The 22,526-nt window shown below is 40.4% G+C and overlaps 1 protein-coding gene across 1 annotated transcript in view; it reads left to right on the top strand.

The window, feature by feature from the left end:
* Positions 1 to 84: 84 nt before the first annotated feature.
* lhfpl4a (LHFPL tetraspan subfamily member 4a) overlaps positions 85 to 22,526 on the top strand; it is a 48,431-nt gene continuing 25,989 nt past the window's right edge. Inside the window, exon 1 of the mRNA XM_012874144.3 lies at positions 85 to 1,318. Coding sequence (XP_012729598.1) covers positions 910 to 1,318 — 409 coding nt within the window. The 5' untranslated portion in view covers positions 85 to 909. The remainder of the gene's footprint in view (positions 1,319 to 22,526) is intronic.

Raw genomic sequence — 22,526 nt, 5'->3', positions numbered from 1 at the left:
CGGCGCGCAGACCGACTCGAGGAGGAGGACGACGGATAGAGAGCGAGCGCGCGCGCGCGCGAGAGAGAGAGCGAGCGAGCGAGAGAGAGAGCGAGCGAGAGAGAGAGAGAGAGAGAGAGGGAGAGGGAGCGAGGAGACATACTGGTTAAAGGCTACGACAAAAACCATGACGATAATGGAGTCAAGGCGGTGGAGGATGTCGGATTTACCAGAAAGGACTGTTGAAATTTGACAGAGGGCTCGTGTCAAAGAGAGCGCTGCATTTTTTGATTTCTCCTGCTCGTTCCGCCGCGTTTGGTTTCCACACGCTGCGTGGACATCAGAAAAAAAAAAAGGCGAGCAGAGGCAGAGGAGCACCCCCACGGATGCATTGGAAGGTAAAAACGAGCTCTACCGCTGGCGCTACAGGCACCATCTCACCCCCCGTATGGTGATAAAGGACATCCTGAAGAAAAGCTCCGGACTGATGGATGAAGAGGAACAACAGCTTTAGCCCCCTCCACCTGGCGATTGGGAAGGAACTAAATCCTATTCTGATGGATTTTTGGTTAATCATTCATGGTGTAGCCCCAAGGAAAAACCAGCAATGTTGAATCACTGGTGTTGGTAAATTATTCATCAGAGGTAGAAGTAGATTATGATTTTATATTGCTTTAATGTAGCATTTCCTATATTTCATTTTTTGTAATGTGTTGTCTTTTGGGGTCATATACATATTTTCAGGTTCCATGATTTTTTTAGGCCCATTCCAGAAAGAGCCAAAGCGGGGGAAATCTTAGCGCAAAGAGAGCTTGGGATATTTATGTGTCAATCTGTGTGGGGGGGTTCTACATATCCATATTATTTTTCTTGTAAGAGTAAACAAAGACAGATCACGGGGTGCAAAAGAAGAAAGAAAAAAACAGAAATATGTTGCCCTCACAAGAAGCCTCCAAGATCTACCATGACAACTACATGCGCAACTCCCGGGCCATCGGGGTTCTGTGGGCCATCTTCACCATCTGCTTCGCCATCGTCAACGTGGTGGTGTTCATCCAGCCCTACTGGATCGGCGACAGCGTCAAGACGCCGCACATCGGCCACTTCGGCCTGTTCCACTACTGCGTGGGCAGCGTGCAGGCGTCCAGCCGGGACCTCACCTGCGTGGGCAGCTTCTCCGACTTCGGCTCCATCCCGTCGGGAGCCTTCAAGGCCGCCTCGGTGTTCGTGCTGCTGTCCATGGTGCTGATCCTCAGCTGCATCGCCTGCATGGCGCTCTTTTTCTTCTGCAACACCTCCACCGTTTACAAGACCTGTGCCTGGATGCAGCTGCTGTGCGGTAGGTTGCCATTTTTCTGTCTTTAGTATTATGCTGGAGCAACACCCCCCAAAACCTCCCCTCACATACTCACAGAAATCAGCTGGACTCTAAACCCTGTTACATTAAATAATAGCCAGTTAATAGCATCCAACAATTGACCTGTCCATTGGATGATTTTGACTATCTATCTATCTATCTATCTATCTATCTATCTATCTATCTATCTATCTATCTATCTATCTATCTATCTATCTATCTATCTATCTATCTATCTATCTATCTATCTATCTATCTATCTATCTATCTATCTGAAAAATTAGTTGAAAAAGGCCACTAAAAGCTACTTATGTACTTCCGGTGTCCCAGTCTTCCTAAAAACATTTAATGATGTTTAAGGTATTGTGACAGTTTGTCCACCACCAATAATGTCTTGGTGCACCATAAACATGTATGTGCAGGACATAGTTCCAAAAACCATTCCATGCTAAAGTTTTGTGATGAAAGTATAATTAAAAATTTAGAGGTCTGACAAATATGTATATCAAATTCAGTTTTGCTTGGCTTTCTAGACCTATAGAGGTAAATGTCTCTGAAGTACACACATTGTAGGTGGTAGGTTTACCATGATGGAGATAAAGAGCTGGATGTATCAGGAAAAAAAAAGCTTATTTTAAGTATACACTTAAGGTTATGGCAGTTAAGAGGCAAAGGTCCTGGAAATTTGTCCCCCCCCCCCCCCCCCAAAAAAAAACAAAAGATACAAAATACCGTATGGGATTAAAGAGGTAGAATTCCTATAAATGCATGCATCACAAATTAGATTTCCGGCATGATGGGGCAATAGAGGTAAATGTCTCACAAATGCGGGTTTCTAAAAACTATGCGTTTGTATTTTACAGTTAAAGAGGTACAAACTGTTGGAAATAAATGTGTCAAAAATAATACATGTGGCATTCTGGGGTTTCAAATATAGAATTCTCAGAAATACGTTTGAAATAGGATATTAAATACGATAAACCAAAAATTACCTTTAATATTCTAAGTTAACAAGATATCCAATACTGGTCTTGCTAATTTAGCAAAACATCATGGGAACATCATGTGATTTCCTTTTGACTGAGAAAAAGCAGGTTTATAAGTCTCTGTTCGTTCATTTTTATTATCTCGCAATAATGTGCCGGAGACGTATTGTATGTATTTCTATGTTTGACTCCCAAATAGACTGTTGAGATATTCCCTGAGTAGATGCATTTTGACGCTTCCTTAAACACACTGACATCAGTAACAGAGCTAGAGCTCCCCCCAGCCACCCACACCTCCCATTTTACCATTGATATTCCGAGGATACACCACTGCATCTCCAAAGCAAGCAGCAGCAGCAGGATCATTGCTTTGTGCTGATGAAATGCAAATGGCATCCGTCCCTTCATTTATATATCCATCCATCTATCTATCCATCCATCAGGCCAACCGTGTATGGGATGTCCAGGCGGGGAGGTGTGTTGTGCATGGTTCAGTGGAAATGTGAATTCCCTGCGATGGTGGCTGCTATTTCGAGGATCATTCCGGGTCGATTGGATTACTGTTTTCAGGGAGGTTGTGTGTTTTTTTTTCCTTTCTCCCACCCCTGTGGGTGTAGATTACAGTTTGTAGAGAGATTATTGAAGACAAAGTGTGGTTTCCTGAACACATGCGGGACATACTGAGCAGTGTTGCCTTCACCGGAATAGAGGAACGAGGTTGACAATAAAAAAAGGAAAGTTTGATAGCTCATCTCATATCTCTGCAGATAGCACTGTAAGATCCTTCTGAAGTGGGGCTTCACTGGTAGCTGCTGATGCTGTTGTGAACCCAAAGAAGGGCACGGCTGGGCAACACATTATTTTGGGCTATTAAAAAAAATGTAAATTTAAAAAATGGTATATTTTATTCCTCAAAAATGGCAAGTCTATTGTGCAGAGTGGAAGGTTGAAACTAATCAAGAACATTCTCATATGCGCGTCTCGAGCTAGCCTCCCGTGTATATCCGCATTCTTCATAACCTGATCAGTGTGATAAATAGGCCAGGCAGAAAAGCGTGGGAGTCAGTTTTCTGTACAGAAACAGTCAGCATACTGAATGAGAGGGAGGGAGAGAAAGATCAGCACTTTTTTTTCCTTCTGTATTGTTCTTTTTCTCATCCTCATCTGCCCACTCTGTCCTCTGTTCTGCCGAGTGTGTTGAAAGAGGTTTTGTTGCTCTACGATCAGCACGAATCGGGCAGGACAGCAGAGGTACAGAGTTTTTTTCCCTCTCTTTAAATGCTCATGAATTAACGGGAGATGCAGCTAATCCATAGTCTTCATCGAAAGTAATTTGATGCAAAGCAGGAAGAATGCAAATATCCACATCCCAAAAGCATGTAAAGGATCAGTTTGGTGCAATTCATGGATTTAACAGATTTTTGTTTTCTGTTCCTAAGATCCACTCCTAAAAAGGGGTCAAATTACAGTCAGTTCTGCTTTCCTCTCATGAAACACAATTCTGGCTTGAATTCGGTTTTTGGTCAACATAGCAGACAGGGAAAACAAACACAATGCACGGCTTAGCAAAATAATTAATAATCCTGGGAATATTTCTCAGTTTTGTCACGTTACAACCACAAACCCGAAAGTTTTATTCGGATTTTACGTGATAGAGTAACACAAAGAAGTGCTTATTGTGTACGGAAATGATCAGAGGTGTTCAGAACACATATAAATCTGACAAGTTTGTAATGAATTTGTGAGCCCTTCTTTATTTGTCCTAAATAAAACCCTTTGCATCCAGTGGCATTTCAAAGTCACCTAATTAGCACATTTACTCCATATATATGTAATTTAATATCAGGGAGAATCCAGCTGTTCTGAGAAGGCTTTAGAGGTTTGTTGGAGAACACCATGGAACTAACAGCATGAGGAAGACCGAGCTGCACAGCAGACAGTTTAGTATTAAAGTCGTGGAGCAGTTTAAATCAGAATTAAGTTATAGAAGGATATCCCAAGCTCAAACCACTGTTCAATCCATCTTCCCGAAAACAGAGTGTGGCACAGCAGCAAACCCACTAACACATGGCCATCCTTCTAAGCTAGTGGTTTTCAATTCTGGTCTTCTGGAACCACTGTCCTACATGTTTTAGGTGTTCCCCTACCTCCACATACCTGTCTTAAATAGATCAGTGATGAAGAGGCCTCTGCAGCCCTTGATGGCCGCTGAGGAAGTGATACAATCATTTGATTCAGGTGTGCTGGAGCGGAGACACATCTAAAACATGTAGGACTGTGGGTGCTTAGGATTGGAGTTGAAAACCACTGTTCTAAACTGTCCGGTTGTGCAAGGAGAGTATTAATCAGAGAAACAGCCAAGAGGACAGTCTCTAGAGGAGCTTCAGTGATCGACTCCTTTCGAAGGAGAATCTGATGTGCTGACATTTTTTCTGGTGTGGAAAGAAAGCCATTTGAGGCCAACGTTGAGCTATTTGGCTTGCAGGCCAAATTCTGTGTTGAGGAAAACTAGCAGTGCACATTATTCTAATCATTTGGTCGCTGCTCACAGTTTAAAAAAAAGGTTTACTTGGCTTAATTGAACATGCCATCCCCATGGTGAAACATGATGGTGGCTGCATAATGTTTTAGGTGCAATTCTTCAAGAGGGACAGGAAAATTGATCAGGAAAAAAAAGTGAAACCAGTACATTCCTTGAACCATCCTGCAAAACAGCAACCCTAAACATCCAGCCAGAGTAAGCATGGAATGGTTTAGAACAAAGCATACTGATGTGCAGAATGTCCTAGTTAAGGCACAGACCTAAATCCAATGAACAATCTCTGGTAAGAAGTTGAATTTGATTTCTATAATTGCTTACTATCTAATCTAACTGAGCTTGAGCTACTTCTCAAGAAGAACAGGCAAGCAAACACAGAGCAAAGCTGATAGAGACATACTCCAAAAACAATGTTTTTCAAACTACAGATGGCCAAAAACAAATGCACTGCATACTTTATTTACAAAAAAGATAGAACAAATATAAATGATTCTTAATCACCTTTTGCTTTCCTTTTGTTGCTGTGTCCCATAAAGTTCCAGGAAAAGCGTTACAATGATGCCACAAAAGAGTTTATAACATCACTATGACAAAAAAAGAAAAGATAAAAAAAAGTTTAATCTTCATGATTTTATTTTTTTTTGCATGGCACTGTGTGTCCTATTTTGGATGTCAATACGCTTCTAAAGGACCACTAGATAAATTGCTGTTGGGATATTTTGGTAATCTCTGTTTTAACAACTTATTTGTGATATTTCAACATGTTACAGTAAGTACAAATGTGTACACAGGAGTAAAAAAAACAGTATAGAGGTAGAGAAGTGATAGAAGCACTAAATAACAAATGTGTTTGATTGGTCTTGTTATCCTCTGAAACCACCAGCCTCGTAATGCATAGATCTCTGCAGCCTTTGTCCCACACACGGGCATCGTCAACGAATGCATGGACAACATGGCTGGTTTAGGGGTTTTACCAGAGGAAACAAAGCTCAAAGAGGAGATACAAGTTGAACTAAAACATCTGTTGCACATGACTTTGTGCTTTATTTTTGTATAAACTGTTACACTGACTAGCATTCCGTTATTGTTCATCAACAAATAAGGAAGGATTCAGAACATGCCAATATTTTGGACTTCTAGTAAAGCGGTTTTATTCCATTTTGCTTCCTCGGGCCTTGGGCAGGTTTCTAGTGTTGTTTTTGTCTCAATGCAAGATTTAAAAAAAAATGATAAAATCAGGAGCACTTTAGTCTTGTCTGTTCACAAACCCTTTTGTATGACTTCCACTTCTTCAGTAAGGTCAGAGAAGAAATATTATTCGACTCTTCATATAAAGTCTAAAAAAGTCTAGAACACGTTTCCCTCTCAAAAACAAACTTGAAGTACTTTCCAAGTTATTTGGTCTTCAGAATTTTTTATTGATCACCCTATATACAGTATATGTATAGTTTGCCAGACAGCTAAATGCAGTTTAAAACTATGGAGTTGATTATTTAATCATCCACGTTGTCTGGCAGGGTGTAGCAGCAGGTCTCCTGGCACTGACCTGTCTCAACGTACAATAGCAAAAACTGCATGGCTCCATCTGGATTTTCAGGGCCTGGGTTTGTGTAAAATGTATTAAGAGCCTTTGTTGGGGTCGGGGGTCATCTGAACATTAATTATTGTTGATGTCTAATGCTTAGGACAGTAACTAGAAGATAAATGTTGCTGTCTTGCTATAGATGCTCTCACCTACTCACCCTTATTGATTTAGGGTGTGAGTTTAAAGAAGGTATGAACATCCATGTAGGGCCATGGTTTATTCTGATAAACGTCCTGTAAAAATCTGGGTGAGTACTTCACCTAGTGGCAGAGATTAATGAGACTTATTGGTTTAGTAAAGGTGGAATAAAAGATGAGGACAAACTGGAAGTGGGGCCAAAACGCTGCCTGGGATGCAGGACTGTTGCCAGTGCAGATTGACACAGCACTTCTTGGCATCCATTAGCTGAAAACAAGCCAAAGTTGGCCTCTATATAAGATGAACTGACCAAATGTGAATGAGGCTAAAGCACTTGAAAATAACTTAAGGATGGCACACATGACTCCCAGCAATACATTGTGATTATGCATACCGTGATGTCAAAATAAAAGCTTGGAAATGCAGTAAAGGCCAGAATAAAACACGATCCACACAATTTGTTGAAAGGGTACATTTTTCACATGCATGAGGCACACCTGTTATAGTCCCAAGAAGAAATCTTTCAGTGTGCCATCGATATCATTGCAGAGGATTGCAGTAAACAGTAGTAGTTTATTGTCCTGTTAGGGTTTAACTTGGTACTACAAAGCATTTTATACTCAGATCAGGTCAGGGACTTTTAAGGCAAAGATCACACAAAAAATGTCCTAAATAAATGTCTATGTTTACACAAAAACTGCTATTGCCATTAAAATGCTCTGCTCCTTTAGCTTAAAAGAAAGATAGTATTAATGCTCTTAGGCACCTTGGTGAACAAGGTTTGATGTGGGGAGTCCTAGCTATATTACTCATAACGCTTTCACTCTATCATACATTTGTCTTGCCTTTCAAAGGCATAATAAGCTTTAAGGGAATAAAGCTCCAGGAATTACATATGACACTACAGCCTAATGTGATCCCTGGCATTGTAATGCTGCTACAGATGGTTTGGCATCTTAAAAACAAATCAGTGACATAAGCATTGCAATTCTGAGACGCCATTAAAATAGTGAATATGTTGCACTTTTACAAAATTTAAACAAGTATTACCCAAAGAGTGACCCAATACCAAAAGACGATTCACTCACCTCAGCATGCTGGATGCTTGGACCAGCTCTAACTCACAGCTGCACAATCCACTTTTTATTTAATTCAGCTTTTAATTAATAAATAACTATAATGTCAATAATGTCAGAATTATTGGACCACTTGGGGGCTCTAACAAAACATTGAACATTAAGTCGCATGGCAGTTTGAGCTCCAAAAAAAGAAGCAAATTGTTCTTATTTTTAGGTGCATATAAGACGTTTTCTTGCACACCAACTAACCTGGAAAGATGTGGCACCATCTTACCACTGGCTGCCCCAGGATTACAACACATGCACTTGACAAAACCACAAATACAACATCAAAATGCAAACTTTTACATAACAATCTATGACTCTGCAAGTAGATATGAATCTCTTCCTTTAACTTATATGAAAAACAAGACAGAATTGTAATTCCTTTAACAAGCTTTATTCTATCTACTTTTTGGACAATGTTCTTTGGTCTTTGGATTCCAACCAGTCATGGTAGTTCGTAAACTGCTTTCTCATTTCTTATATATCTGATGTTTTTTTTTTCTTTTTTCTTTTTTTAGAATTAACTATGTTCAGTTTACTGATATGAAAGTGTTGCTGGAGTCCAAAAGTATGGGCAAATCTATTACTTTTCAAAAGGAGAAGGGGTTCTCTGACATGCTAGATGTTTCTAGATGATGAATTTTCACTTGTGGTACAGTGCTCTCGAGACCTCATTAGTGCTACAGGAGGCTGACATGGACACGGTTTGTAAAAATGTCTGCGATGTGCACTATAATAACTGAGATATCAAAGAATCTCTTCTCAGTTTACTTGCAAAGTGATAAGCAGAGATTGTTCAACACAGTCCGGTGGTAAAAAAAAACAACAACAAAAAAAAAAACAGGGGGTTATCTGTAGAACTGTAGTAGCTACAAAGGCACAAAGTCTGTGTAAATATAGGAAAAATCTATTGAAGTTGGTTAAAAAAAGAGTTGGCAGTCAGTGAGTAGCAGTATTGGTTGATGTGAGGAAGATGTTATGGTGGCGTTGAGAGTATTCACTGTCTGGATCTACAGAAAGCATACATTTGCCCTTTTTGGTTGCAATGTGCCATGACAACTTTGACTTATAAGGTCAGGAAACAGCCATCATGGTTTGTGGTGTTTACAGATGACAAAGAGATTTGTATTGACAGCTGGGAGCAGGTGGCACCTGATGAGTTAGAGGTACATTCCGGAGAGAAGAGGAATGGCAGTCATTAGGAGTAACGGGACAACCGTGTGAGTAGATGAGAAGGAGACAGGGGGCACAGTGAAGCTGCAAGAAGATATAATAAAGGTGGAAGAGCTAAAGCACCTACGTAAACCACTCAAAGCAATGATTTGCAAAGATAATGAAGAGAGTGAAAGCAGGTGTCCTTTACATTTCACCTTACAACTGTACTGTACCACAGATTGGTCTATCAAATAAAAGCCCAATAGAATACCCTGAAGATTGTGGTTATAACATTACAGAATGGGTATGAGAGCTCTGTACATGAAAGTGCGATGTCAAACCATTTTTTCAGCCTTTTTCAATTTGGTAATACATCTAAACTCACGTACAGTCATGTTCAATAAATTAGATTATGCATTTCTAAGAGGCTTCTTTTGACCTTTTGGGGGGAAAAAAGAACAGCCTTTAAGCAGGTTTTAAACATGCTTTTGATTAAGCCCCATTTCTGCCTGAAAAAAATTAGCTTTCTACCAGTCTGATTCAATATTCAAATCTTAAATGCCCTGTTTTTATTAACTGAAGGAAGAAGAAAAAAAAATCATAATTAACATAAAATAATGGCTGTAAAAACATCGTCCATCTGCGTTAATCTACAGAATGTGTTTCCCTTAGTGAACTGAGTTAATGATATAAATAAACTTTTAAATCATATTCTAATTTATTGAATATGATTGTATAGCTCTTACCTTCATAAAAGAAAATAAGCTTAAAATGCTCTATTCATAGTAGTGTAGATATTTATTGTGTTCCGAAGATGAAATTATATTTTTCTGTCATGAGTGGATGTAAAAAAAGGTTGCATGTGTTTTTCATACGAAAAACACATCTATAAGGAACTGTATTAAATGTACAAAATTAATATGAACAGGACTGAACTGTACCGGCTTAAAGGTGAAGGAGTAAACTGAACACTACTGTGAGGTCAGGAAGGTAAAATATGAATCAATAACGCTGAAAAACAAAAAGTAGATTCACTCAGAGGCATTAAAAATCAGTGACTTCCTGCGAATTGGTATGCTTCCCGTCTCCCCCAGTTATGTCTCACCTGAATGGGAAAGTGAAAAATGGGGTCATTTTGCTCTTAAAATCCAGACTAAGCAGCATTTTCCCTCTCACACACAAAGAGAAAAGATAGGACTGGATTTCCCAAAAGCACATTGAATCTGTGAAGAACTTTGCTGCTCCCACCTTTGCTGGGATCTTGATTAATTTAGGACAAAAGGCTCCCGGGGAAAGCTCTGGAGCTTTTGTTTAAACTTAACCAAGCTGGACAGAGATTAATTTTATCCTCAAATCTTTGAGGAACGTAAAAACAGGGGGGTTGAACTTTTCAATCCCAATGGACCCTAAGAGATATTTACCACTTTCCCCTTGTTCCTGGTTCTAATGGTTTTTCTTTTATTGCTCCAGCAGATCTGAGGTACTATAGCAAAAAGTCAGTAACATGCTAACCACTGCAGCTTGATGGCTCCCTTTTTCCCTCCTCTCCTCCATCAGCTCATGCATCCATTCTTCACGTCTGACCCTGTCTGCTGCAATATTAAACAGAACTAAGCAGGACATGGGCTAAGGCACAAGAGAGCCGCTTTCTTGGGAGAATCGACCTGTCAGTGACTGTTCAGTCTTTGTACATCTGTGTGCGTGTGTGTGTGTGTCTGTGTGTGTGTGTGTTCTTGTACTTGCAGCTGTGCGAAAAATTTTTCCCCTCATTTTACTTGTAAAGTGAGGACCAAAAAAAGGTCCTCACTTTTTTTTATGACCTGGGGTTTGGTTTAGGTGTCAATTTGGTTTAGGTAAGGATTAGGGTTAGAAGTAGGGTTAGGCCGTAGATAGGCTTCAAGATGAATGGAAGTCTATGGAAGACGACGCATGGTTCTCACTATATACATTAGACAAAGGTGTGTGTGTATGTGTGTGTGTGTGTGTAAGAGACAGAAAATATGGAAATAGTGTCACTGAAGGAATAGCGAGAAAGAGAAAAATATCTATTCTGAAAAATGAATGACGGATTTTGGAGGATTTCGGAGGAGTTTATTTTTGGTTCAGCTCGTTTTCATCAATTTTATTTCAGTTTGATTTCCTGCACCTACTTTGTGTGTCCGTGTCCAGTCAAACGGGTAAAAAGGTGAGATCCACCCTGGACAAGTCACCGCCGGCCCGTCACAGAGAAAGATGTTACGGCGGCTGCCACAACGCATCCTGTCTTGTCAAGAACATTGATGTGTCTAAAAATGCTGTTTACGTGGGTACAAACATGATCAAATCCGGCACTTTTTTTTGGTGGAACATCAAGTTATTTTCCTTATGAGAATTATGTGTGTCACTTATGAGACAACTGTGTTACTTATATCGTTTTGTGTATTCGGATAGAAGCTGCAACCAAATTGGTGTCATGTCTTTGCTTCTTTTTCCATTCTCAAAACACAATCTGAGTGCCACCAAGAGTTCAGATAGAGTTAATTAGACAACAGGTCCAACTCCACTCCAAGTACTTTGTACACTGAGTGACTCTTCATCAGTTGTGAAAGAGCATCTGCCTAGCATAGTGCAACATTAAGTAAGGGGCAACTGGGTCATTGCCATGGTATCTGAGCTGTTGCAGTATAAAGTTGGCACCAATGTCCACATATGAGCGGTAGATATGGTTGCTCCATCTTGCCAACAACAATAATAAAAAAAAAAACCCAAGACAGCCTGGCTAAGGTGGAGATCAAACTATATTGGTTTTATTTGACCTTTCTTTATACAGCTTATCTCACTGATATCCAAGATCGCATTACAAGAGTACTGTACTGAAAACTAAGTAACAATACAAATAATTAAAACATTAAATTCAGATTAAATAGCATCTCAAAATGTGTCCTAAAAACAAGAGCAAGTTCTGTTGGAAAAGTTGGTTATGTTTTCTTGAAATAAATCTACAATGTCCCAGAGGAATGGGTGTGGATAGTTTTGGATCCAGCTCCGCCCTGTTCAACTTGGAGTGCTCTGAATTGACAGGGCAGAGCAGAAACAGTTAGTTTTTTTTTTTTTCCCACGTTCTGATCACGCTAACAGAGTGCTGAAGGAGATAAAGTCCTGAGAGGGTCTAAATGACATGTAGGAGGATGAACAAGACGGGAAAGGTCCAACGATAGCAAGAAATAGGAAAATTTCCCAATCCCCAAGATTGCTGTTTTGGATTTACTCTTTCAGTTTGTGGGATTTTTCATTATTCAGTTTTTCACCCTGTGGTGTATTTTAGTTATTAGCTTGCAGATTGTGTTAGTTCCTTTTGAATCTTGTTTCTGTTAGATTCCAGTGTTTCCCACTGTCTGCTCTGGCCATCCTTATCCCTCTCCCTCAGCTCTCTGCCTGCATTGCTCTCACCTGTGTTCCATACTCATCTACATTTCTCCACCTGCTCATCATGCTTTCCCCCCTTCCTCTCCTCCCTGGTATTTAAGCGGTCTGGTTTCAGAAAGCCAAGACTCAGAAACAGCAATAAAATCGGCACCCGTGGAATCCGTCCAGCTCCGCACCCATCTACATGAATCTATCAGCTACGAGCATTTATATGTAATACATGCATGAAGAGCTTTTGTGTTTTCAAATTCAGCAGGTGTACTATGTTCTGTGATAGGAAAGCAGTTAGACCATAACTAGACCTTTCCATGTAATCTTGCTCACAGAAGGCTGGCAAATACCAGCTCTGCCTGCTAGTTGATTTAGACATGCCATGGTATTAGATGCATATGAATGTGACCTGTTATTTACCTAATACAGTGTATATTCATGGGCTTCAGAAAAGCTAGACAGATGCACGAGTGTGACAGTTGCTTTGTTTGGCTTGTATGGGTTTTTGTTTTCGCAAGACAACAGCTGAACCCAACAAAAGCTGCTGTCACCCTGTTTTCTAATTTGCCGCGTATGCTGCGTCAGCGTTGATATGTGCCGCTCACTTTTTTTTTTTTTTATGAGAACTTTAAACAGAGCAAAGCTGATTTTCAATCACAAATTTGAAGTGAACACAGTTCTTAATGACATCCTATAACAGCTACACTTCTCCGGACCGGATGGAAGATTTAAAATGCAATTTTGTAAATTTCAAGTTTTGTAAAATTTCTGTGCACGCGTGGTTTTGGTTGTCGACACGCGGACGCAGGCCTGGGTCAGCCGCTACGCACATGGATTGGTTGCACGGACCTGATACCGAAAATGTTCGCCTCTCCCATTCCTTTAAACTTGACTAAAGTCTTTTTGACATTAAATGCAACTGTATAAAATGAAAGCTAAAGCCAAAACCGCCAAACTAATAGAACCAAGGGATGAACAAAGAGTTAAATATTCAGCTGAGTCATTTCTAAAATTTCCCTCAGATTATCATCTAAAAAAGTTGTCAAAATACCACTGTATGCCTTACCTTTGACTTAAATAAAGATGAACACCAACCACAGAGTGCTTTAAAAATGTTTGCAATAATAAATGTGCCCTAATTGACTTTGTTTTAGTCAAGACACATTTGGTTTTCTAATGATGGAAACATTAAATTTATGTAACCCACTCCAGCTTTTGTGGAATTTTGCCTCAGTAAAATGTCGTTTAAATAAGCAAAGAGAACCGGAGAGAGCTTCTTTTATTGAAGTGGTATAAAAAGCTGGTAAAGGCCAAGTTACAAATACTGCATGAAAAAAAAAAATCAATATGCTAACTGGTTGACCCAGATTTATTTTTAAATGTTATTTCAGAAATATGATATATCAACCAGAGCTGGTTATGGTAGAGTTGTGAACTAAGTGCAAATTTTTAAGGTGAGGAATCAGGAACATAAACGACTTTTAACTTAGTTGAGCAAACTTTGGAACTAGTTCTTGTTAAGGGTGAACAGGCAGAACACTGCCTGGTGTATTGAGGAATCCATGTCTAAATGTGGGGAGCAAAGGGAATCTGTAGAATATCCAGTTCTGCTTGAAATATGTGTGTTACATTTAATGCACTTCCTTTCTGAATAGTGCATGTGTACTGGGATAAATAGCTGCCTCTGGACTTGGTAAGTTACTTTTCCTTTTTTTTCTATTTTCATCTGGAAATTAAATGTTGATGCTTTATGAGCAATGCTCTGCACATGAAGTGCTCATAAATTCTAGTCAAATAAATCAGAAAGCAAGTCATGGCAACAGTTTCACTTTCTGTTTCAAGCATCTAAGATACTGAGGTGAGTGAGTGACTGTATAGCACAGGGTGAGATTAAGGCCTGGTGCACACAACAATTTTGGTTAAAACAGAAAAGTTGTGTCGTGTTTCTACTGTTTGTGTACATCACAAAGGCATGCGTTTTCTCTGACGACATCACAATTTGAAAACACCAAAAAAATGGAATCTGCCTTTATGCGGAAGCCCTGACACATGCACTGTATGACTGCTATCAGTAGAAAATAATGTGCATTCTAATGTAGTGTAATGGTCACTAGTTTGATAACCAAAGTGGAGGTACTGTGATTTAAAGTCATGCCTGACACAGTCATATGTCGTATGTTCACGTTTAAGTCCCTGCTATTCTAAAGGATTATTTAGTGGTGGTGCCCTTTTTGAGCAGGGAGACTGTAACGATTGTAGGTGTGAACCCGAAATTCAGCTGAACACACAGTTATGTTTAAAAGGTTTATTGGGAGTGTTGTAGACAGATCAGAAGTTGCTGACAGAACCAGAGTTGAGATGCAGGTGGAACACACAGGAACTGAAAACACCACGGTGGCAGATCATCGGTGAGGTGATGCGACGATCTGGCAGTGAGTGTGTAGGTGAGGCAGGTATCTGAAGGCAGGTGAACAGGTGAGCAGAGTTGACAGTAATTACTGGCAGCAGGTGGAGCTGATCTGAACTGACTGGAGACTAGTGACTGAGGTGTGGACAGAGCGGACTGGGTGACTGTTGACTGAGGGGAGTGTGAACTAATGCGGTATCGCGCGCGAGCTATTTTTAGAAACACAACGTCACAATGACGTCACATCACGTGGTACGCAGTGGGGCAAACTCCTGAAACCCGCCGCTGCTTTGCTTTAAAAGAGACATGCGTTAGCCTTGCTTTTACTCGGTAAAACGACTGCTTTTTCCAAATCTAAGACCATGGTTTTTAAACATTGTTGCTATGGAACGGGCAACAGCGACTCGAGGTACGCTGATCGGCCGCATATGAAGGATGTTTTCTTCAAGACTGCCAAGGAGAAATGTGTGAGCTTGGAACACCGGGGCGCTTGGAACACCGGGGCGGTCGGCCTACACAACAGTTCAACCCGGAAAAAGTTACCAAATTCAAGTACATATGTAGCAAGCATTTTGTTGGAGGAAAGGGCCCAACCGAAGAACATCCTGACCCAATTCCAGCGACATCAAGTCAAGGTAAGAGTATTTTGGTGGCCGACATGTTAATAAAGAAGCGCCTGCTACCATGACAGCATATAGGCTATCATGGTAGCAGGCGCTAACATGATAGCCTGCTACCAGGATAGCTTACTCAAAAACATTTCAAATGAGACAAACATTAAACATATACCCATTCCTGGACGGTGATTGCAAACAACAACAAAAAAAAAAACGGCCGACGCTGCCATGATCGCCGCGCAGAAAAAAAAAAACAAAGCTTACCGTTCATCAACTCGGCTAGTTTTCCAGTCTTTTTAAGCCATCGAACCTCAAGCCATCGTTTGAGCTGAAGGTTGGTGTGTTCTTCGACAGTTCGGCCAGTAATCCGTGCGCCTGGGACATCGTCTTGGGAAAGTTTAACGGCTGTAAAGTCGGTCATATTGCTGTTTCTGTTGCGCTTGTAATAGCTGGGTTATCCTAATATACCTAAGCGGCAAAAGGGGCGTTGCTCTTGAGACGGTGACGTCACGTGCGCGGTACCGCATTAGTCCAGAAGAAAGCAAACAAAACCCTAAATCATGACAGAGTCTTTGTAGTTTGTAGACATGCACATGCTGTTGAGTTTCAAAGAATATACCACCTACTAGTGTCGTGACAGGAAAGTTACACAATTTTTGGCATTTCTGTTAGCATTTTCTGCACGGAGGTCACAATTAAAACATTGTCACGTTAATCTGGTAACAACCCGTTTTTTTATGAATAGTTGTTGTGTGAACAAGGCTTTTTATTATTTTTAGGTAATTGTAGCAGTGTTTCAGGTGCATTTGCATCAGTCCAGTGATGCACTCTGACTATATAAGCAACAGCGCTCATGAGTTTAACTTTTTCAACATTTCCACAAAATACATGTGGCAGCCTGGCTTATGTATTGATCAATTTGCGTATACTATAGTGTTTTCCCATGTCACTGAGAGGAAAGGCAGATACACAATAGTGTGAATTGAATATTAAGTTTATTAACCTCTGCTGATTCCACAAGCTCAGCCTACAAAGCCAAAGCAAAAACAGTTCAGTGCAATACTTCAGTGCAACACACCGTTTCCTGGGATAAACAGATAAGACATTTAGCTAACAAAATAACCTTTTTTTCCTATTGAAATTTTTTAAATCTTAGCGGTTGGCATTGGCTTGACGTTGAGCATTAGGCAGAGGTTTCATTTTTCATTTTTCATTATCTGTTCTGACCCGTCATTTGCATGTTTTCTGGCAGATTCAGTTACAAGCGGACAGGTTTAAATACGAGTGTACACATGTAGCGTTAAATAAAAATCAAACCCTAATGATCAGCTGTTACTCACTTTGCATGTAAAAAGATGTGTAAAAGTAGTTTGAGGAACCATTTAAATCTAAATCTGTTTCATATAACGCATAATATTGCCGCTTTAGTCAATACTGTGCGAATGTTTGAAAAGCTGACTGATGATTAGTCTCATGTTTTAAGAATAGAATATGTTTATTTGGTTTGGATTACAGATGCTGAAAAAAGAAATTAATTTTAAAGCCTTGGTCAGTTTCAGCAAAACACTGATTCCTTATTTTAACCATTTTTAAATGAAACCGCACAATCAGTTTACTGTATTTTTCTGACCATAAGTCGCTCCGCAATATAAGTCGCATCAGTCAAAAAAAGCGTGATAAAGAGGAAAAACATATATACAAGTCACACCTTACTATACGTATTTAATTAGAAATGTATTTCTCACAGTCTAGGACTAAAAACTGACATTTGATCTGGTAAGCCAATTTATTCAATGACACAGCTTCATCCACAACCGGCTGAATAATATGGTACATACCTGGGAGGTTGAATGGGGTAAATCAGCATAACAAGCCACCAACTCCGATGGGGAAGATTCTTGGCAGCACATTTCAGTTTAACAGCTGTTACACTGCAAGTTGTCCGTGAGCGTAATGTTTCTACGTGCTAAGCTAACAGTATGACACGGATGTTTCAGAGCAACGTAAAGCTCACGTGCATCAGCAAAATTGTAACCCACCAGAACTACAGACCTTTTAGCTAGTGCTAACTGTTATTAGCTTCACGAACAGCCCAGTAACAGGGTTCTGTCACGGTTTGCACTTTGATAACAGCTCAATTTGAAAACACAGGAAAAAGGGAATCTGCTTTTATGTGGAAGCCCTGACACATGCATGCCTGCGACCAGTAGAAAATAAAATAATAATGATAAAAAATAAAAATAAAAAAGGGCCCATGACAGAAAGTTGAACTACATGGTAGTTTGACTTCAAACACTGCAGTTGCAGTTAACAGAAATAAAGATCAGAATAGTGGGGAATGACTCTGCTGAAATTCAGCAGCTTTATGGCTAAGTGCCCTCTTTAACTGTCCAAAGTAGATGAATATTGTGAGCTGCTGACCCAAAGTGTCTGGAAAGCTAATCAAAATGTCAGAATAATGTGATTTAATGATTACTTATTGATTAGGGGCTTCAGTAGTGGAATTAGCACAACATCTACATAAGGAGTGGAAATTATCTTGCCTTCCAGCTTCCAGTCAGGCACTACATTTGTTTTAGTTGAAAAGGGCATTCCTAATTTCAGTTAGAAGGAAATATTGCCATCTTTATAGAATATCACATGAGGAGGATAGTAACATTTGACATTCAAACTGCATACCTAGGTTGTATTTATGTGATCCTGTCCACAAAAGCGTTGTGTCTAGGGACACAGTTACTGGACTAAAACAAGGCCCAGGACATTTGATTCCTTAATTCTTAATCCCTCCTTGTTGCATTTACTGGTTTGATTTGTGTCTTTTGTCATGTTGCATGGTTCAGTTCTGCTTCAGCTCCAAATGTTTTCACAGAGGATCCCAGTTTTCTCTCAAATGGTATGGGGATGTGGTCAGATCCAATTTGCAGTAAAGATTTCAGAAACCATGGCACTTTCAGCTCCATGCTTCACAGTTGGAATGTCGCTCCATCCTGGAAATGCTGCATTTAATCCTATGTGCTAGAGACCAAATCACTCAGTTTTAGACTCATCAGGCCACAGAACATTATTCCAGAAGTCCAGATCTTTGTCTGTTCTCTCTGGTAAACATTAGTCTGGTTCTCATGTTTTCTTAGAGAACAAAGGTTTCCCTCTTGCAGACCTTAGATGAAAGTTAAACTTGTGTAACCAGTTTGTTATTACGCAGGCATGCACTTTAATATAGTGCCCTACCGGAGGTCTCATGATGATGCTTTAGGGTTTTTGCAGACTTGTCTTGGGATTTTGCAGTCTGCTTTAATGGAGAACGGCCAGACCTGGGCATGTTAGCAGTTGTTTTTAAATTTCTTCTGTTTGGAGACTATATCTGTACAGTGGAACGGCTGATTTCAAATTATTTGAGATCTCTCTAACCCTCACCAGACTCAGCTCTTTGGGTCCTACTGTTGTATTTTCTCTCGCTTCAACAGCTAGGAGCACACCAAAATAAATATCTGAGGTTTAAACTGGGCAAACCTCCTGAGGGGTTTAAACTGTGCTTAAAATGTACAGTATTGTTAGAATTCATATTACTTATCCATTATGTCCAAAGATGTTAGTAAAACCACAAGCAGGTGAAGTGATTTTTTTTCTCCTCCAAATAACTGTAAATCTGACACTGTAAACCTGTACTGGATTATTTAACAAAAATGGCAAATTATTTTAAAGAAGTAGTTGTTTTCTTAAACAATTACATTATTTGTTACAATATCAAAAAAAATGTGGATTCTTAACTTCCCCAAAGATAAACTGTGTTGCATCAGTTGCTTGTAGTAAAATAAAATCTCAGGTAAATTGCAACAAACACACTCACCACTGTTAAGTCTAGCCAAGTTCATTGCTTCGTTTCGGTCCTTTAAATAAAGAACAAATCAAGAACAAAATAAGGTTTAATTGTGCTTTTGTGAGTATGGCAGAAACCAAGTTAAGACTGGGTGAAAAAAAAGAAAATAATATTTTCCACCCATGCAGACATTATAGAGCCCAAAATATGCAGGTTAGCCTGCTCACGTGAGCATCTGAGTCGGCAGCTAAACGTAAACTTGACGAGGTGAGAGTTAAATTATTAATTTGGATTTCTTTTTGTCTGCTCTTTAGAGTCTGTGTGGTTTGTATGCTCTAAATGTTAAAACTGTACACACACAATTCCATGTTCAGACAAAAAGCTTCATCATTTTGGTAGATAGATGTGCATTTGAGTAGGGCTTTCCAGCAGTTCCTGTTAAATCAATGCTGCAGAATTGGTTGGGCAGAAATGCAGAGAGATGTAGAGGGAAGAGTTTCCCCGGGGGGACATCCCCGCCTCCTGCTCTCTCTCTCAGAGATTTCTGTCGGCTTTTCTCAACCAAACGTACATGTTTTAATTATCAGGCAGTTAATAAATAATTCCAAAGTCACTGGGGTGCTTCTAAAAATATCCCCACAGCTAAATAATGGATTTCTTTGACCCCTCTCTTTATTGTCACTTAATCTGAATGCATGTTTCTGTGCATTCAAAGGCCCGTGTGGGAGACAAAATGCGAGCCTGACTAAATATGTGGAAAAGAAAATGTCTTTGTCTACTGTTTCTTGTCTGTGCACCTTATTTATAGAGTTTATGCACCTTTTTATGTAAAACATTTCAAACTTGTCTAATTCCAGCTCATGTCCAGTAAACCCACAAAAGTGAGTACACTCTTCACATCTTTGTAAATGTTGGGTAGAGGTGCTGCACTGGGCCAAGCAGACCCAAACCCTGTTGAACACAACATGGAGGAGCGTTAGGTCTCCAGCATCCAGCAGCTCCGTGATGTCATCACAGAGGAGTGGAAGAGGATTCCAGTGGCAACCTGGGAAGCTCTGGTCAACTCCAGGCCCAAGTGAATCAAGGGAGTGCTGGAAAAGAATAGTGGCCACACACTTTATCACTTCTGGCACACTTTGGATATGTTTTACTTAGGGTTGTACTCATTTTCTTTGCCAGTGGTTTAGACATTAATGGTTAGGTGTTGAATTATTTGGAGGGGACAGTAAATTTACACTGTTACCCAGGCTGGACACTGACTATTTTACATCGTATCAAAGTGTCATATCTACCGCGTTATCTCATGAAAAGACACAATAGGACATTTTCACAAATGTGATGGGTGTAGTCACTTTTGTGAGATGCTAAAAATTCAAAAGCAAACAATGAATTTACTTTGACAATAGGCAGGCTCAACCAAGGCAACTTCACAGATGTTCAGCTGATCAAACCAGCGGCAAACACAATGGTCTGTAGTGAAACTGTAGTTTTAATGGCTAAGGTCAAAAAGAACAGTTTACGTGTAATTGCCTTTAGCTTCCACCTATGCCAGGATTTATTTGCTGGTTAAGGAAATATTACTGATTATAACTTCACAGAATGTCACCTGAAAAAAGTCTAAACTGACCCTTTAATTTATAATATGCGGGTGATACTCAAACTCCCCAAGTGGAGGAGTGTAAGTATCCTGGGGTGTTGATCACGAATGAGGGAAAAATGGAACGGGTGATCGACAGGCGGATTGGTGCTGTGTCTGCATTGAAGAAGGTGCCATGTCAGGTCTGCTGAGGTGAAGAGAGAGCTGAGTCAAAAGGTGAAACTCTCGATTTACTATCTATGTTCCTACACTCATCTATGGCCATGAGATTTGGGTCGTGACCGAAAGAACGAGATCCCGGATACAAGCGGCTGAAATGAGTTTTCTCCGTAGTGTGTCTGGGCTCTCCCTTAGAGACAGGGTGAGGAGCTCAGTCATCCGGGGAGGACTCAGAGTAGAGCCGCTGCTCCTCCACGTCGAGAGGAGCCAGTTGAGGTGGCTCGGGCATCAGGATGCCTCCTGGACGCCTCCCTGGTGAGGTGTTCCGGGCACGTCCCACCGGGAGGAGGCCCTGAGGGAGACCCAGGACACGCTGGAGAGGCTATGTTTCTCTTCTAGCCTGGGAACGCCTTGGGATTCCTCCTGAGGAGCTGGCCCAAGTGGCCGGGGAGAGGGACGCCTGGGCCTCCCTACTGAAGCTGCTACCCCGCGACCCGACCCCGGATAAGCGGAAGAAGATGGATGGATGGATGGATGGATGGATGGATGGATGGATGGATGGATGGATGGATGGATGGATGGATGGATGGATGGATGGATGGACGGACGCGGGTGGCTTCCAATACTGACTTGGTCCTATGTGCTGATGTAGTGTGCCAAAAGGTGTTGGGGTTATTTTAACCTCTCAGTTTTTAAATTCTCACCACCGAAAAATTATTGCAATGTCAAAAGTTATTGTTTTAGAAATGGGATTAGCTTTTTGTCGTTGCAGTACTAAAACGTTGGTTAAAACGAGAAGTGATGTTGTTGTCCAGTTAGAATTACTGGTTCAGAAACTGGTGGAACATGCTGTAGGCTTGTAAGGAACTTAAACTCTTAACATAGATCATTGAAAATAATGCAATTTTCTCATGTGACTGTAGATGGAGGGATCCTCCCGGCATGTTTTATTTACACCAGCAGCTTTCTTGTTATTCAATTAATGAAGGAGACACCAGTGAAAAAAAAGTGCATTCAATTTGGTAAATCATCTGCAGTTTACATGCACACATCAATAATAATACATTTTATTTGTAGGCACCTTTCTTAATACACAGTATACACAGTAAAAATAAATACAAAATAAACTATCACAGTGCATAGGCTACTTTAAACAGATGAGTTTTGAGTTAGGATTTGAAAGAATGGTAATGAATCTGTGCCATCAATACTTTTTCCAAGTCACAGCATGATGTTCTCTGGAATATCTTCAACTTGTTTTTAATAAATATCAAGAACTCAAGGAAACTCACAACATATTCACAATTAGGGGTAAGGAGAGAAAGGCTGCAAAAATGGAACAATAGAGATAGAGAGCTCAGTGCCAAGTGAGTCGGTGAACCCTGGCAGCAAAGCATCTTGTAAAGGACCCTGTCAGCAATTCACATTCTCAAAAGACTGCCCCCCGCTCCACCACACACACACACACACACACACACACACACACAAATACAAGGCTTAGTCTGCATCGTAATAGCCCCACATATTAGCGAGGGCATCCATTAGCTAGATGACGAACATCAGGCCAAGGTCCAGACACAAAGGCGTAGGGAAGGGCACAACCCAGATAGCTTTATTATCCCGTGGATAGAACATGGTGATCTCCTAATGTACTCATGTTCACACCTTTG

The sequence above is a fragment of the Fundulus heteroclitus genome, chromosome 1, assembly GCF_011125445.2.
Source record: "Fundulus heteroclitus isolate FHET01 chromosome 1, MU-UCD_Fhet_4.1, whole genome shotgun sequence".
NCBI classification, from domain to species: domain Eukaryota; kingdom Metazoa; phylum Chordata; class Actinopteri; order Cyprinodontiformes; family Fundulidae; genus Fundulus; species Fundulus heteroclitus.
Note: the sequence above shows the minus strand (reverse complement) of the source record. Positions and strands in the feature narration are given on the sequence as shown.